Source organism: Crocodylus siamensis, chromosome 5, assembly GCF_052110815.1.
Source record: "Crocodylus siamensis isolate JL-2025a chromosome 5, ASM5211081v1, whole genome shotgun sequence".
Lineage (NCBI taxonomy): Eukaryota > Metazoa > Chordata > Crocodylia > Crocodylidae > Crocodylus > Crocodylus siamensis.
In genome coordinates this window covers 10594829-10611782 of record NC_143399.1, presented here as the reverse complement: position 1 = coordinate 10611782, position 16954 = coordinate 10594829, and the positions used below count along the sequence as shown (strand labels likewise).

The 16954-nt window shown below is 51.4% G+C and overlaps 1 protein-coding gene across 1 annotated transcript; it reads right to left on the bottom strand.

Annotated features, from left to right (window-relative positions):
* Window positions 1-211: 211 nt before the first annotated feature.
* On the bottom strand, window positions 212-14507 carry LOC149863478 (cytokine receptor-like factor 1). Its single transcript, XM_090048353.1, has 6 exons — window positions 14442-14507; window positions 11460-11538; window positions 9755-9875; window positions 8854-9014; window positions 5101-5249; window positions 212-3582 (listed from the first exon to the last, which is right to left on the bottom strand). Exons 2-6 carry the CDS (start codon window positions 11536-11538, stop codon window positions 3394-3396), a joined length of 699 nt encoding a protein of 232 aa, XP_089904479.1. The 5' UTR covers window positions 14442-14507; the 3' UTR covers window positions 212-3393.
* Between the last annotated feature and the right edge of the window lie 2447 nt (window positions 14508-16954).

Below are 16954 nucleotides of genomic sequence, written 5' to 3'. Positions count from 1 at the left end.
ACAGTTCCCGTCAACAGCAATAACGCTGACAAGAAGGGGAAAGTTGCTCCAAAGGCTTACACCCTTGCAGGACTTTGAGGCCTAAGGGGCTTCAGTGGGCTGACCATAAAGGCTGAAACCCTAGGGTGATCTACGGATCAGTTATTTTAGGCCTCCTGCACCTCAGCAAAGACTTGAACTGAAGACCCAACAGTGACGACGGTGCTTGACGTAAGGAAAACTAGCACTCTGCATGGAAGTGTGAGGCAGGACCATGGGTTGCAGCAGGAAAAAGGCACTGGGAGGTCAGCCTGTGTCTATGCGGGGTCTGAATCATCCCTGCGAGCAGCTGCCTTCATGAAAAGTGGGTTTAGTTGTACCAGCGTGGCGCCCTGCCTATACGACCCTGTACGCAGTGCACAGAACAACAGCAACTGGGTCACCCCTGATGAGCTCCACTGGTGCCAGGAGGGTTACGCCAAGGCTGGAGTAGATCTGCAAAGGGTAAATGAATGATTAGGCTGTATCTTTAATAAGATTACTCAGAACCTGCATGGTCATATGACTCATCAGTGGCCGTCTTGGAGAGCGTCCAAAAGCATCAAACAAGCAAAATGGGACGGAATCAGCTTCTGCATCCAGGCTGCAAGTACCCGCTGCCCGTGTCCTACTGCATGGCTACAGCGATGTCTGTGGGTCAGTACTGAGAGGCTTACTGTCTTGCACCGCATAGCTCGATGATTTAAGAAAACTAGCTGTGGCTATATCTAAAGGGCACGAGGCACCTCTTGGTAAACAAAGTGATTGGTAGGACAGCACAGCTGGCTTTTCAAACTGGTTTAGAAGAGTAGATCCGGCCCTTGTCTCGCGCATCAATGAGAGCTGCGTGTATGTGAAAACCTGGTTCTGGGCAAATGTGGAAAACATGGGTTTTTTGTATTTCTTCGTGCTCTCAAGTAGCTTTGTCTAATGTAACTCCTCATCTCCACAGACTCAGAGGAATTCCTTTTAAACCTTGCTTGGCAGCCACCTTTGGTGTTTGATGTTTCCCTTATGCGTTTGCTCTCCCCAGGCCTGGCAGAGACCAGCCTAGATGTTGGATTTGTAGCAGTCACTTGGCAGTCGGTGGTGCAGGTGCTGTTTCAAATGCAGCCCTTGTTTTCCTCTGCCTCACCACTTCCTCCGTCAGGTGAGGCAGGTCCAGGGTAAGACTGCCTAAATGTTTAAGAGGTGATTAAACAGAGGCCAGAGGTCCCTGCTATCCTCATTGCCACGGCAAGAGAAAATAACAAGTGAACGATGGCTTTCAAAATATCTCTGGACCTGTGCATTCGCCACTTGTAACCTGCGCAGTGTGCGGCTGATCAAAAGCACGTCTGAGTTAATAGGAGTGGGCTGACCACTTTCAATTCATGATCTGACTGAGGTGTAACGTTCCTGCTTTTTAGTTTTTCATGGCAAAAGAGCATGCTTGGCTTCCTCTGGGTAGTCTGCCCCACAGGAGTGCTGAACCCCTGAGCTAGGAGAGGGGAAGGGGAGGTGTGATGGCAACTACTTGAGCGTTTGTAAATGTTCAGCAATGTGGGGACGCTCTTGTGGGTAACACAACGGCTTTGCTGCTTTGTTTGTCACTGAGGGTTCCCCGCTGGGGCAGTTGTCGTCTGCTGTGCGGCCGTTGTATGCCTTGCCAAGCCTGGAGAATTATTTTTGCATGCAGCTCTGCTCTTTGTGCCTCTCCCCACGCTAGCCAGGCACGTCATTAATTCTGCACTCGTGCAGGTGGGGTTCACTCGTGGCTCATTGCAGCAATTTGTGGATGCAGAAACGTGAAACCATGCCACTGAGGTGGTAGGAAGCTTTCTGCCTTAATGAGATGAAGGTAGGTACATTGGGCACAGAGACCCCTAGAGACCGCTCCTTAGAAGCCTATGGAAGATGGTCTTGTGGGTAAAGCACTAGACTGGCACCCAGGAGACACGGTTTTGGTTTCGAGCTTAGCCAGAAATTGGTGACCTTAATCACTGGATGCCTCAGCTCATAACAATGCTAATCGACCTTGGGTGGGGTGCTCATTAAACATGCCGTTGGGCCTTGCACGTCGCAGGAGAGAAGTCTCAGTAACGCTGGGTTGATTCTTCCTCCATCTGATAGTAATGCTGTGGACAGGCTTTGCTGCGTTTGGGTCATGGGGGTGACACCTTGAGAGCTGAAGCCACCTCCTTCCTGCATGGCTGTGCTAGAGCTCGCAGCACGTTTTTCATCTAAATAAAAGTCGGGGGGAAAAACACTGCCCCCCCCCAGCCCTGCTCTTTTACTGTGCACGGGTTGTCTGCTCCGCTCCAGTCCGGCAGCGGCTGAATCCGAGCGGTGCTGGAGCGATGTCTCTGGTTTGCGAGATGCCAGGAGACCCTTGTGGTCGGTAGATGCTATATAAATGTAGCGATTTATGATGCTTTTATTGTAGCGGCTATTTGATGGGTCTGCCTCGGGTTTAAAGGCCAGTATCACACAGGCAGGTCTCGGGTAGTTGAGAGTCACACCGTGTCTCTTGTTCCAGGCATGTTTTATAAGTGCCAGGTTGCCACGCTAACCTGGTCATAAAACCAAATGGTATCCCAGCACTTCCTTAAGCAGCATGTCAAACACCCAGCACCCTCAATTATTTATGGGGCTGGTGTGGCATATTTAGATTCAGCTGGATCTCAGCTTGCATTTAAAAAAAAAAAAAAGAAGAAGTGATACATTTCTGGCTTTGGTGGTGGCAAAAAAGACAGGGAAAAAAAATCTCCCAAATATGAGCAGTATGTAACAGCGGGGAATTGTCTTCCGGAGCCTGCAGGCGGACTGGACAACAGCTCTGGACACGCCGTCCCCTAACCGTTCGTGCCATGTGGCGATGACTCTGGCGCCTAATGGTGGCAAGCCACATGTTGCCATGATCTTTTCAGCCCCGATTGACCTCTCCGGTGGGATCGCTTTTGAGAAAGGAATCAAGCCCACAGAGTATCTAGAAGATGCTGTAAGAAAGGAAATGCAGAAAACCTTTTCCTGCTGGGCTTGCCAGTGTAGAGGTGGCCAGTGGTTGCCTATCAAGTTTGACAGCTTGTAGAGATGCACAAAGCACTGTGCCTGGGCACTGGAGTGATGTCATATTAATACGTGTTTCCAGACAGCCCGCCATACATTAAAGCTCTTGTACTTGCTAATAATAATAGTTATAATAATAAAGAGCACCTAATTGCTGATGGTTTCTGGGATTTTAAAGGAAGCAACAGCTTTCACAGAAAGTTTCTGGACTCGCCTGCCTTGAGGGCCTGGCAGACCCTGGGGCTCAGATGTGGGGTTGCTCTAGCCATGGTGGGGTAGCATGCAAGGCTGGCTGAGCCACTGCCCTGCTCCAAGGCGGTGGCCCCCCTACTGCGGCTCGGCATCGGGTGCTGGCTTTGTGCTGTGCCATCCAAACCGGACTGTGATGGGAGCGCTCCACTCGCTCCAGAAACCCGTCCCATCTGCGTGCTTGCAGCGAACCTGGAGGCGGTACGTGGTGCCTGGTGTCACGTCCTCGAGGGAGTAGCTGATCTGTTCACCCACATCGGGTTCTCTCTAACAGGGAGGAAAGAACAAGGACTATTTTGAGGACTTTCACTTCTCTTCCCCAGAGGACACTTCCTTTTCTCTGTATGCCTGGTACAAGGATTAACAGAGCGGAAGGAGGGTACTAATAACACCCAGCATCTCCCCGACGCTTCTCAGGCTTGGCTGTGCATACAATGGAGGCAGAGAGATGTGACAAGCCCAAGGCCGGGTGGCATTGCTGTCAGAGGCTACTATAAGAGCTCAGGTGCTCTCAAGGCCATGCCCTGGGCTGGCTCCACCAGGCAACCCAGTTCAAGACCTCAGGAAACGAGTGTGTAACTGGAGAGGCTTGCTTTTAAACAGGGTCTGAGCTCTACTCAGACACCACTGCTTGCAACAGCGGGGGAAGGCTGTGCAGTCACAGTCTGGCTTACAGAGGAGGCAGGCAGGAAAAGAAAGCAACTCCAAACTATGGTGCAAGAAAAAAAGGCTTCATTTCCTTTGTTTACGGGGCCTCCAACCTGGCTGGCATTGTACAGAGCACACAGAGTCACCTAGCGGCAGAAGAATATGCTGCAGGCACTGAGATCCTGACAAAACAATCGAGTCAGACCACGCACGTGGCAGCCGCCCCCTTCGGTAACGGTTCTCGAAACCGGTGTCACCTGCTGTGCTTGTCATGTGTCTGCAAACAAAGCAGTGGGAAAGGCTACCTAGGACCAGTGGCAGGTCAGTGGGAATTAGTCGGTGGAGCTGCACCCGTACGCGGGGGCCCAGCCTAGCCTACGGCGTGCGAGACGGGTGCTCCAAAGCACGCTGCTTTCTGGTGACTCTCGAGGAGCTCTTACACCAGCGGGAGCACAACCTGTTCGAGGCGCGGTGCTGACACACTCGTGCTCTGGCTGGAGTGGAGGACGAGGGAGAAGTGGCTGCCCGTGCTGTCTCTTTCCTGCCTGGGCTGGGAGAAGACTCTTCCCTTGCCCGCGGAAGGTAGCTTCCTGGCCTGCAATGGCACCAGAGGGGCAGGAACAAAAGCTGTGCTCTCCATTGGAAACTTAAGCTGATTGTGTCTTCTTTGTCTTTTTGCTTTTCTTGTACAAGAATCACTGGGTTAAGGGATGGTTTGCTTGCCTAGCCCATCCTCCTGGCCAAACACAGGACTGTCTCCAAAAGGGGCTGAGATTTTCAGTCCTTTCCAGAGCTGTATGGTCACAAGTCAGTAATCTAAGATGCTGACTGCAGAGGCAGATCCATTACCCGTATAAGCCGAATGCAGTCTGGAGAGCTGGGCAGGGGTGAGTTTGCTCATGAAGTTTGCTTTCCTTGGGACAGAGCACGTCCCGGGGTTGAACACAGCGTCTTCTGAAGCCTCCTCCCCTGTTTTCATTCTGCATTTGCATTTCATGGGAACCGTACAGACTGACATGGCTCAAAGTTTTTTCCAACCAGGTATGGTTACCCACGGTTCGTATGAGAGAAGCTTCTCCTGTGTTGCATTACAAGCACAGGTGGTGGTGTCAGGCCTAAAGACAGAGGTAGACTCACCTTCCACTCCCTGCTCCCCTGCTCCTGGTACCAGAGTTCAAACACCAATGGGTAGAAGGAGGCAGCGATGCCCGGCGGGTACTGCCATTCCACAGACAGGTGGGTGCCAAATCCCTCTGCGGTCAGGCCTGTCGGTGGTTCTGTTTTGGCTGTATATTTAAAAAAAAAAAATCTGATAAGGGAATCAAATCACTTGAACATAGTGGGCCTCTGTGTGTCCTGTGTGTATTTGCACGAGATCAGAAGTTTGCTTGTGGTCCAGGGTCAAATTTTCAGACGTATCTAAGAGATTTAGATGCCCTTTTTCCATTGAGGACAAATTGGGGGCCTCGAGGCCTGGCTGCTTTTGACAGTGCGACTAAGTTCAGGCTCCCTTAGACATCCCTGATGAGTTGACCCCTAGTCTCTACAAACAAGAGAAAACCACTCCAAAATGTTACTAGTATCTTTAGTTTAACAGGGTGATTCTCCATGTAAACCTGGCAGGCCAATGGTGCAGTGGTGGGTACAGAGAATCAGCTCCCCTTTGAATTTCAGCTTAAGCAGGGCCTGGGAGCTTTGTCATTTAAAAGCAAACCAGGGAGCAGCTGGCAGTAAAACTCACGGGCCTGCCCTGTCTTGACCAGCAGCATTTCTGACATTGCTGTCCTAAGACACTGGGCAGCTTCCTCGCTTACCCTGGAAGTCCTGCCAGGGTAGGTCAGGCCCTGCAGCGCTACAGGGATTGTAGGGACTCCCCTCTTCTGCTTTCCAAATACCCACCAAAAATAATGAACTGATGATGAGCGCCAGAAACCACCAGGCTTGGGCGAACCCTTCCTAGACTTTGGCTCCCGTTCCTAGTCGGGCAGCGGCACAAGCCCACACAGCTCACTTCTCCTGCTTGAAAGCCCAGTTTGGGGAATGCGGTTACACACCAGCCTGACTTCGCTGGGACACGAGCATGGACTCAGATGCGCTCAGACGGGCTTACTTGGACGGGAGCTGAGCGAAATCTCCCAAAACCTCGCCTGTGGATGGGCAAGACGCACCCCCCCATGTGACAAAGCCCGTGTCTCGTGCTCGGGGGCAGGTGCTAATGTCATTCTTGTGGGTGCAATAAGGCAGGAAAGCGTCACGACTGTGAGCGTTCATAGCTTTGCACGGGGAGAACTAGCAGGCCTCCCTTTGCAATCTGGTGGCAGCGTTTTACCCCCCTCCTTCAGGGGCTGCTGTGTTTTCTGTATTCTCCAGTTTCTGCTTGTTTTCATAACCTCCTTGATTGAAAAAGGGCAGAGGTTGGCAGCTGATGGGTTAGAGAAGAGGTGTCCGGGTCAGGGGAGGAGACCTCTCCCTCCTCTGCTGAGCGGCACAAGCTGGTTTCGGCACAGAAGTACCCGGTTCAGTCCCTGGCAGAAAGACTCGGCTTCTAGCACACGGAGTGTGTGCGTGTGTGTGTGCGCGAGTCTCTCCCCACCCCCACCCCCCCACAGACCTGGCACTGAATCAAGTCACAGGAACCAGCCTAGGAAAAGGCTGAGCTGTTTCGCTCTGCAGAGGAGGGGGATGGGTGGCGCATGCTGCTGAAGGCTGAACAAAAAAATATATGAGGCGGCTCATACAGAAGAGAAGCTGGCAGCCAAAAGTGAGGGATGGGAGGGAAAGCAGCGCCAGTGTCAGGGCGTTTCAGCCGCTACTGCCTTTGAAAGAGGTCCCTGACATTCAGGAGCTGCCACCCACCATCTCCCTTGTAGCATTACTGTGCTGTCCAGGGGGGAAAACGGGGGAAGAAAGGGGTCCCCTAAGGGGCTTGTGTGCACAGCACATTTCTCAGTGTCAGGGGGCTGCGTGAGGGCTCAGCAGGGCCCTGCCTGTATTGCAATACCATTTGGTCCTGCCTTGGTAGCTAGCAACCATCTGCGTTGGAATCGCATTAATGAATCATGTTACAGCCCTTTAAAGACAGGGCTTAGGCACCTCTCCAATATGGCTGGTGTTAAAACACAGCCCCTGAAGTGGGGGAGCTTGCGGTTCACACAGAGGGACCAGACCGCTGCGCCCACTCCTGCCTCCCAGGCACCCCGAGTCCGAGCAGAAGCGGCGAGGGGCCCGATCCTTTCCTTCTCCGGCGCCTGCCCGCCTCTCCCACGGCAGGGGGGAGGCGAGCTGGCTCCTGCATCGTTGCAGTTTGCAATGTTGCAAACTAAACGACGTGCAAACTCATTTAAAACCCCCCAAACCCTTGCACATGTACAGCGTGATGCCATTAAGCCACACAAAGTGACCTTTTCATCACGTGTCCGTGGTAATGGGGTCACATGTACAAGCACCCTGAGCTCACAGATGGGGCACACCCGGGGGGGGGGGTTCCCCCTCAAGCTCCATCAAATTGACATATTTCTAGCCCTTTTTAGCACGGCTCTACAAGACCCTCCTGGGCCTGGCCTTCCACCTGAGGGGCAAGGGTCTGATTCTGGAGCAGCTGCACGCGAGTACCTCCCCGTTGCCTTCACTGGAGGCTGATGGCAAGCAGCAGCTGCAGAGCCGAGCCCCTGAGAGGTGGAGAGGCAAGAAGCAAGACATGGACGGGGGCAGGCTCGATGGCACAAGATTTAGAAGGAGGTTAGCGCTCCCCCCACCCCTCCGGGAAAGATCTGTGCAGCGAGGAAAGGGAATACAGGTAGACGGTAGCAGCAGCAGTGCAGGCAATCAGTAGAAGGCTGTATTGAAGCCAGCAGGCTCCCTGGAGGGGTGGGGAGAGGGCGGAGGGGGTACCTATTAGCATAAGCAGCCCTGAAGGCAGGGGTCTCTCTTGTTCCAGTCTTTGGATGGAGTCCTATAAGATAACGAGCACCCTAAGGCACTTGCCCCCTGGGTGGAGGCCTCCTCTGCTGTTTGGCCCCAGGGACTGCCGCAGAAGGAGACAGCTGTAGCGCTGGCTGAAGTTTCTTTTGTTTCTCAGCAAAGGTGGGGCCTGGGCTCTGAGCACGGGGGAACAGCTGGTCCTCATGTGAGCTTCACACTGAGAGCGCTAAAGCAGAGCGTGCTCTTGTGGGGTGACTTGCTCACGTAAGGGGCCCGTGGCAAATAAAGCAGGTTTTTACCAAGGGTCTAGCAGCGCAAGGTTAACATCCTAGCATGGAAAAGGCCCTTTGTGCAGGTGCAAGGACTCTCCACCGACTGCCATATGTCGAAACTCGGAGTGGCTTTGTCCACCCTGGGACTTTAATCCCGTGTGGGGTACACAGTGTAGTCAGAGCTCCACCCTTTCCCTATCGAAGATGAGGCTTGGGTGGTGAACAGCAAGAGCACTTCAAGGCCTGAACAGGAAGAGCTCTTCAGATGACTGCACAGACCTAAAGTTATAATTATCATTCGCCCTGGTCAGGTGTGTGATCTCTATTCAGTAGATGGGGAAGCAGACAAACCACTTACCATGAGGCAGAAGTGGAGCTGACATGGTGTAAAAGCCGTCTCCCCTTTATCTCATGGTACGTAGTCCATCTGACCAGACCCAAGACACATCATTTGCTTTGCATGCAACTCCAGAGGGAACTAATAGCTCACTTGTTCCAGGCTCCGGTAAGACCACTACAACAGACTTCCTTTCTCCTAATCCAGAGCCCGTTCAACTCATTAGATGTCTTTCCATTGACTCCAGTGGGCTTAGATCAGGCCCTAAATGTGAGAATTTACTTTAATTTCCTGTCTGCTGAGAATGCTGTTAATCAGAGACCCAACCAATCAAGCAGTGATACTTCAAATCGCACGCACCAATGTCTTCGGTGTTAACTACCAGCTTCTCCGACGTCTCACTGGTGGTTTCTACCCAGATTTCATAGGTCAAATACAGGCACAGGTTGACACGGCTGAAGTAGCAGGAGTTTGGGCCCTGGGTGATGTAGTCTTTGCACTCTTCAACTTCTGTTGCTCCCCTGAGCCAAAGGGAAAAAATATTAGGTTTCTTTGCAGTAAGGTCTAATTCAGCTGCCCCTCATCTCGCACTTCATCTGAAAGAAGGTACAGTATTCCTTTTCAAAACTGCAGCATCCTGACCTGCATGCACCCGAGTCTCTATTGTTCATTTCTCAACCCATTGCACCGCTGCTGGAATATGCTTGTGTGCTGCCAGCCATTTCCTAAGGACAATCATCTGGATGGATGGCATGGCAAGGTGTATTTGGTATGTCCAGCTCCTAACACCCATCCCTGAGGCACCTACCTCCTGTATATGCCTGCCAGAGTAGTTAAAGAGGGTCAGACCAATGCATGTGATTCACAGACACACACGAAGTGGGGGCTGCTTCTTTCTGACTACACCAGCAATAGGTCAAGCACCCACAGTAGCACGTTATAAGCTCTAGAAGACCCATCTGTACTGTAGGGCCAAATATGTGAACAGAAAGACACTTAAACCATTATTATCACTCCCATCTATTTTTCAGAGATTGTGCAATGCAGCCATTGCACTGCTTGTCCAGTCCAGCCCACAGTGCACACAAGACACTAATGGAGGGGGGGAAACCCAAATGCAGAAAATGAAACAATCCCAAGCAAGAGTTGCATCCTAGCCTGCTGTAAGCCCTTGCAAAGTTGTGGGCTCTCCCATGAGCCTGTACTGCGCTGAGGATTGTGTTTCGTGCCTCAGATAAAATTTCCGTCCACTTTTCCTTACCTCATCTTGTACCTGAGGTGGAAAGTTGCATTGGGCCGAGCACCATCCTGTGGACTCCAGTGGCATGACATGTATTTGGGATAAAGCATGAAACACTGCAGGTTGAAGTGGGAAGACACTCCTGGAGATAACAAGGGGAAAATTGGGGAGGGGAGGCTGCTATTGCATCAGTCGTGCCGACTGCCATTCATTTTTGCTACCAGATGTAGGCAACATCATACTGGTAATGCTGTGACGCCTCTCCTTGTAGAGAAGTTGGCATTCAAAAAGCTATAATATTCCTACTGCACTTTTACCCCACATATTCCAGGAGGGAACACTGCCTTCTTCTCAGCCTAAACCAGAAATGTGTTTGGAAGAGCATCTCTACCTAGCCTGCATCACAGCCAGGCTGTTTTCACCTCCCTCCTCTAGTTAGGGCTCTAACAGAGTGCTGCTGCTATGACTCTATTTCAGGGGCTTTTAATGTAGCTGTTAAATTTACTCCAGGCTAAAACCTTGGCAAGTGAAATCTCAACCTGGGGTTCGTTTTGTTCTAAATCTGGAAGCGAACAGCTGTCTACCTGTTTTAGTGCAGAAGAGTGCAGAAGCCGAGAGCCCCAAAGTAGGATTCCAGATGCGATTCTGCTTTGATTAAAATGAACCGTTTCTTTTTTCCAGGCCTAGAATATGGCAGATGGGAAAGTAGCTTTTTGATAGCCGGGACAGGAGGAAATGTGGGAAGGCCGCAGAGTTGGTTTGTTTAGCATCGTGGCTTTCAGCACGTGCATGCTGTGAGTGATTCTTCCCCCCCCAGACCTGGCTCAGGCCACAAGGTCCCCGTGCATGTGCTTCTCTCTTCCCTATATTTGCATAGCTACAACCCCCTGCCCACAGCACTGAGTCTCAGATAACAAAAGCAGATGCTGCCACATCGCCCCATCTGCAGCTCCCTGCCACTGGCCAGGAGGCCTTCCACCTCCCCTGCTCCACGCGAAGGCCCATTCCCTCCCTCCCCAGCTGGCCAAACAGAGGCAGAGGGACATCCCTATGCGCCTGCAAATCCTTGCTTACAGGGCAGCAGGCTGGCATGCCCCGTGCAAGGGGAGAGCAAGGAAGGTGGTGCACGGGGCATCCTGGGCAGTAGCCGGCAGCCAGCCCCCTGTGCACTTGCTCCTGTGTATAGGATACAGAAGGGGCAAGCTGTGGTCAGAGACAGGGGTTCAAGAGTGGCTCTCATCACACTAATGAGATACTTAACTGCATGTTTTCCTAAGGGGCCTGGCTCCTGCTGTTAAGCCAGAATAACAGGGCAGCTGCACAGTGCTCTTAATCACTGAGGATCAGGTTCCCATGTGCTGCTTATCGCTGCCTTATAGGCACAACACCCCCAGCTGCCGTGTGCCGGGATCCAGGCCCGTCACCGCGACACACATGATCTCTCTGATCAGCATCTGACTAAATGCTGCTGCCTCCTCCAGGAGAGAGGCTGTCTTTGTGCTCAGCGCTGTACAAACACAGACCAACATGGGGCCCTGGTCAGGATTGGGCATAGTATCACAGCCACCCCTGGGGGTCCCCCCATTAAGCCCAGTAAAGGAAGGGGCTCTCCCTTCCCTCTGATCACACCGCCCTTGCTCCCCAGCAGCCCAGATCATTTCTCACAGGGCACTGTGGTGAATCCCTATAACTTCTCAGTGCTTGGTACCGAGGCAGTGGCTTTTACCTTTCGGTTCCAGGTACCGGCTGGAGATCCTCACAATCGCAGCACAGATGAGGAAGTAGTAGTTAAGCAGCCCTGCCATCTGGGGAAACATAATGGATGCAACATACGGACAATTAAAAACGCAGTGACAGCATCTACCGAGAGCTCTGTTTCTAGCTTTATTTAAAAACTCCGGCACTTCAGCTCCCTAACAATGCAGCCCATGGCATCGAAACAGTGCCTCTGTAGCCTCCTCCTTCCCCCCGCACCCTCAGTAGTCTGGTACACGATGTGAAGAAAAAAGTGTGTCACTCCACCCAAACACAAGCAATCACTAGGGTTTTGTGGTGGATAGATGCTTCCCCCAAGTGACTGTCTGTGCTTAGGCAAAGCAGTGTGATGATTAATGACTACCTTCTTTCTTACCATTATAAGATGAACTGGTTTTTAGCAACCGACCTGTTTGGTGATGCCCTGCGGGATACAGGACTCCTGGGTTCTGCCTCCAGCTCTTAGTGTGGCTTTGGCAGGAGCTTAGTCGTTGCTCTGCATTTTGGGGTAGCTTTCTGTAAAATGGGTGCACCGCTTGCTGCAGCATGCTGAGATTTTGAGCAGCAGGGCTGGAAGGTGCCTCTGGAGGTTACTTAATTAAGGATTGCCTCTGCAGGGCTTTGTGCTTCCCAGAGAACGGGCGATCCATTACTGCACTGGACAGCACGGCCTGAGTTATATTTACTAAGCAGAAAATTGAGGCCTTCCAACAGCCTGGCATCGTAAAAGGGGTGTGCAGTTCACAGTGGGAAAGAGATAGCTGTTCCATGGTGGATGGTTAAGCAGATGAAATACCGTGGGTTGTTTTTTCCCCTTCTCCTTGATGCCTAGATATGTTCTCTGTGAGCAGCATATCCTGGGGTTAATGCGTACGCTGACCCGTTTGCTGCTGCAATGGGATCATTGGACCAGGCTTCTTACCAGAGCCAAAGTCTGCCGGAAACTATCGCACATTGACCCTATCTGTCCCACCAGCTCTGTCGGTGTTTCACTGGAGCCGTGCTAGTGCAGCCTTGTCAGAGGAGCCAGCGGAGCTCCTTCCCCAGAGCAGCATGGAAAGGGGGGTTTTATCCTGAGTGCCATGCTGCCCAGCTCAGGGGCTAGGCAAAGCCTTGCACTCTTGGCAGCCCGTGTGCTCTGCAGAGACCCTGGCACTGCATGATAGGCCCTCACTCTCCGAGGCCTCTTCCCAGTCTGTCCAGTCCAGTTGCCGCGAGCGTCTAGACCAGGGTTTGGCCTCGTGAGAATACACCAACTGGCCAGAGAGGAAAAGGCTGCGCCCCCGTGAGCGCTAATACAGCACGCCGGGAAGAGATGCCCGCGCATTCCCAGGGCGTTAGCGGGGGGAGAGGATTGCACCATGTATAATAATTTATAATTGGCAAAGATTATCCCATAATCTAGTCTAATTGATAGGGATCGCAGGCACTTTCTAGTGGTCTGCCAGCACGGGAATTAAAGCTTCTAATTACGGGCTGATCGTGGCACTGACTCCCTCCCTCCGTGTCCCTGGGCAAGTCCCTTTACCTTTCTGCCTAAGTTTCCTCTCCTGTAGAAGAGAACAGCTTTTCAGCTGGATATAAGCAGGCCTTGCAAACAGCTGTGTTTTCCTGTCTCGGCTCAGCCACTGGCAACACACAAGAGCTGCATGGTACAGAATTAGGGTGAAGGATGAAGTAAGGAATAATCATAGTGGGCGGATGGGAATCAAAGGGGGCTCAGTGGGCCGCACCTCAGGCTCCACAGCAATCTGTGAGCTGAGATGGAGATGGAGGGCTTCCTGCAGATCTCCCACTGCCATGACAGAGAGATTAGCAATGCAATCAGGGAAAAGCGAGGCATGTATTGCTGGCCAGAAGCATCTCAGTACCTTACAAAATGTAGCCCTGTGCTTTCGTTTCTCATCTGTTAGGCTGTTAGCACTGCTCTGGAAAAAATCTACTTCCCCACACCCAGGGTTGCAAGTATGCCTGCTCAATGGATGCCTCCTTCAGCCACTTTTTTTCTTCTTTCCCCACTTCACCTTTCTCTTCCTTCCATCCCTTTCCAGTTCCTTCACGGCAGTGACTCCTCACTCCCACCCACCATTTCACACTTCTGCCCCCACAGCGATTGTTGCTAATATAACCAGTCACAAAGTAGTTAATATTGACATTCAAGAGCCGTGTTGGCACTAATGAGCCCATGAAATAAAGAGGTGAGACAGGGTGTAGATCCATTGTTCCAGGCTGCCTGCAGACTCAGGCAGATGCAACTGCATCCGTTACACCCAGCTTCTTTATAGTGGTTAGGTCAGCTTCTAATCAGTCTTTTTAAACAAGTTTCTGCAGACTCTAATAAAGGCCACAAAAGCATCAGGTGGGGCAGGTATATCACCCCTGGTCCAGATCCTAACTGCAGGTACAACCCTGTGTTTCATTCAGATGAGTAGGGCTCCATGACAGCTTTACTACTGCTTCAGCACAATGTATTGTGGGCCTGATCCTGTAACTGCCCCCACCCAGAACTCCCAGGAAAGCATGGGAATTCTGCACATGAAAGGCTTGCTGGCCTGCGCCTTTTGCAGAGGAGCCTCTGGAGAAAAGCGAGAGTTACTGTGCACTGCCCTGTTGCAAAGAGTCTGAACTGTGGCTTATTGCCCTCCTTTCTGCCCAACCTGAGTAATCTGCAGAGGGATGAAGTGCTGGCTGGGCATCGCTGCCCTGGGGAAATGACTTGTAAATACCTGCCATTTGGTGCCACCTGGTGCATCCCAGAGACAAACTATTTCCTTTCCAGAAGCTAGGGATAAAAAGTCAAGCATGGCAGGGAAGCTCTAGCACGCACCAGGAGAGGAGGATGAACCCACACCTCTTCTCTTTGCTGTGCAGTTCATATCCCACCCCTACCCCAGCACCAAAGTGCTCCAAGCACCCCCAGTGCAAGCAATGCCAGCGAATAGGAAAGACTCACATCAGCAGGTTCCCTTTCTTTTTCTGCCTGGTGCAGGGAAAGTTCGTATCTGTCTATGCAAGTCAGCACTGATTTATATACCCATCGCATTAGCTAAAAGTATGAGGGGGCTGGGTTTTATAAGAGGAAAAAAAAAAAGAACAACCTCTTTTCTGGTTTATTTCTGGTGCTTAATTTTATTCCAAGTTTCTTTTTCAAAAAAGGGAACTGAGCAATTTTGAAGGAAATCAGCTAGCCAAAGGCAATCCTGAAAAGAATCACCCAGGAGATTCTCTTGGTTCTTTTAGTCTAACAGGACTTCCCCTGCCAGAGGGACAAAGGTTTGTGGAGAGTCCCTGGCTTTATGAAGTGTCTAGTTGGCATGCATTGACCACACTTCCACACAGCAGTGATAAAACAAAAGTGAAAGGAGAAAATGGCCTGTAATTTATGGGAATTACAGGGAGAAGCTAGTGCCTTGCTTCGCTCCAATCGTTCTGTTCTCAGGATTTCCTGCCGGGAGGAGGGGTGGTCTTAGCCAGCTTTGCTGCAGGAAAACCAAAGAGAGACGATTGTGCCTGGCCTCTATGCCAGTGGCATCCCATTCATTCGAGGGAGCGGGCCAAATTCCACTTATGCTCACCTGAAGCTTCAGGCCTTGCACCCCAAAGCAGAGCTGCCTGCTGTGAGACAGAGGTAATCAGCTCAAAGGGAGGAGATTTCATAGTTTCATAGTTGGTAGGGCTGGAAGGGACCTGCGGAGATCATCAAGTTTGACCCCCTGCCCTGGGCAAGAAAGGATGCTGGGTCAAACAACCCTGGCTAGGTGATTATCTAGCTGAAGACCCACAAGGTAGGAGCGAGCACCACTTCCCTTGGAAGTTTGTTCCAGATCCTAGCCGCCCTGACTGTGAAGTAGCACCTTCTGATGTCCAGCCTGAATCTACTCTCAGCCAACTTGTGGCTGTTATTCCTAATTACTCCTGGTAGTGCTCATGGCAACAGGGACTTTCCCGTTCCCTGCTGGTCCCCCCTGGCAAGTTTATAGATGGCCACCATAGATTTGGTTTTTACGTGGTACCTAAACCTTTGAGGTTAGATCCAAAGCAGTACATACAACTCAGTGAGGCACCTTGCAACAGCCTGCCTGCCCCAGGAGGGCGATCCAATCAACAGGGTTAGGCATCCAGAGTGCCTTAAATTGGATGTGGGGAGCGAAATACCTCCAGAAGGTGCTGAGCAGGGAACTTTGGTGCTGAAAAGAAGCACCTACAGTTAGCCAATAGGAAATGCCAGGCACCTGACTGAAGGTCTCACATTAGGTGCCTCCATCATCGAACGGAAAGTGCCAAACACCTTGAATTCAATGCCAAGTGCAGCCCCGTGGCTGCATTAATACAGGAAGATGAGGACAGTGGTTATCTCTTGCCTTGTAATCTACTGGCTAGAGCACTTGCTTAGGCAGTGGGAGATGTGGATTCAATGTCCTCAGCCCATCTCTCACTTCCCAAGTGAGTGCCATAACCAGTAGGGGACAGAAGCATCTGGGTCAGGGGTGGGCAATTATTTTGGGTGGAGAGCCGCTTACTGAGTTGGCAAGCTGTTGAGGGCTGCATAACAGGCAGATACTGATTTTCTAAATTTTTTAGGGGCCCCGTGGGCTGGATAGAATGGCCTAGTGGGCGATGTCTGGCCCACAGGCCACATTTTGCCCAGCCCTGACCTGGTCGAAGGTACCCTGCAACCACCTTCTTGAAGCTGAGCCACTGAGTCACACTGATACAAGATTCACAGGGCCAGGAGAACAAGTGAGAGGAGTGAATCTATTGCCACCTTGCCTAAAAGGTACTGGATGGCCAAATTCAGTTTTTACTTAAAACTCTGAAGACCCGTCACCTTCAGGGGGTTGCTCAGGTGTAACGGAGTTGGATTTTGCCTGTGTGATCATTTACTAACAAACAAGAACGGACTCTGACTCGCTCACCCAGGACTGGGCTGGTTCCAGAGGGCTGAAACCAAACTCAGCCTATCTGAACGTGCAGGGAGCTAGTCTGCAGAGCAAGAGGATGCCATTTGTCCATTCACTGACTTGCTCTCTACAGTGCCTAAAATAAGGGTGCAGACACACGACATGTTGACACTTTGTATCAGGATAAAAGTCGAAAAGACGCACAACCTACAGAGTGTCAGTGTGAGTTGCTCCAATCTGGGGTAAAATTAGTCCTTGGAAAGTTGGGAGCAATGACAGAGCTGTCTGCTCAGTGGAAACAAGCTATTACTGACTTTCCTGCCACTAAGTGGCCAGGTGCTGTAATAGCCACCTGATGTAGGCAACTATCTTGAAAGAGCTGCTTGTCTGAGGCTGCTCTGAACTCAGGTGTAAGTTAGACCAGTGCACGTGTTGTGGTTGTTCATTTAAGGAGATAGTTTTGCCTTAATTTGTGGTTTCACTGCCTCAGAGAAAACAGTATTCATGATACTGGGTTATTCTCTACTGGATCTTGTTGCATTTTACTCAATTCAGTGCTAAGTGG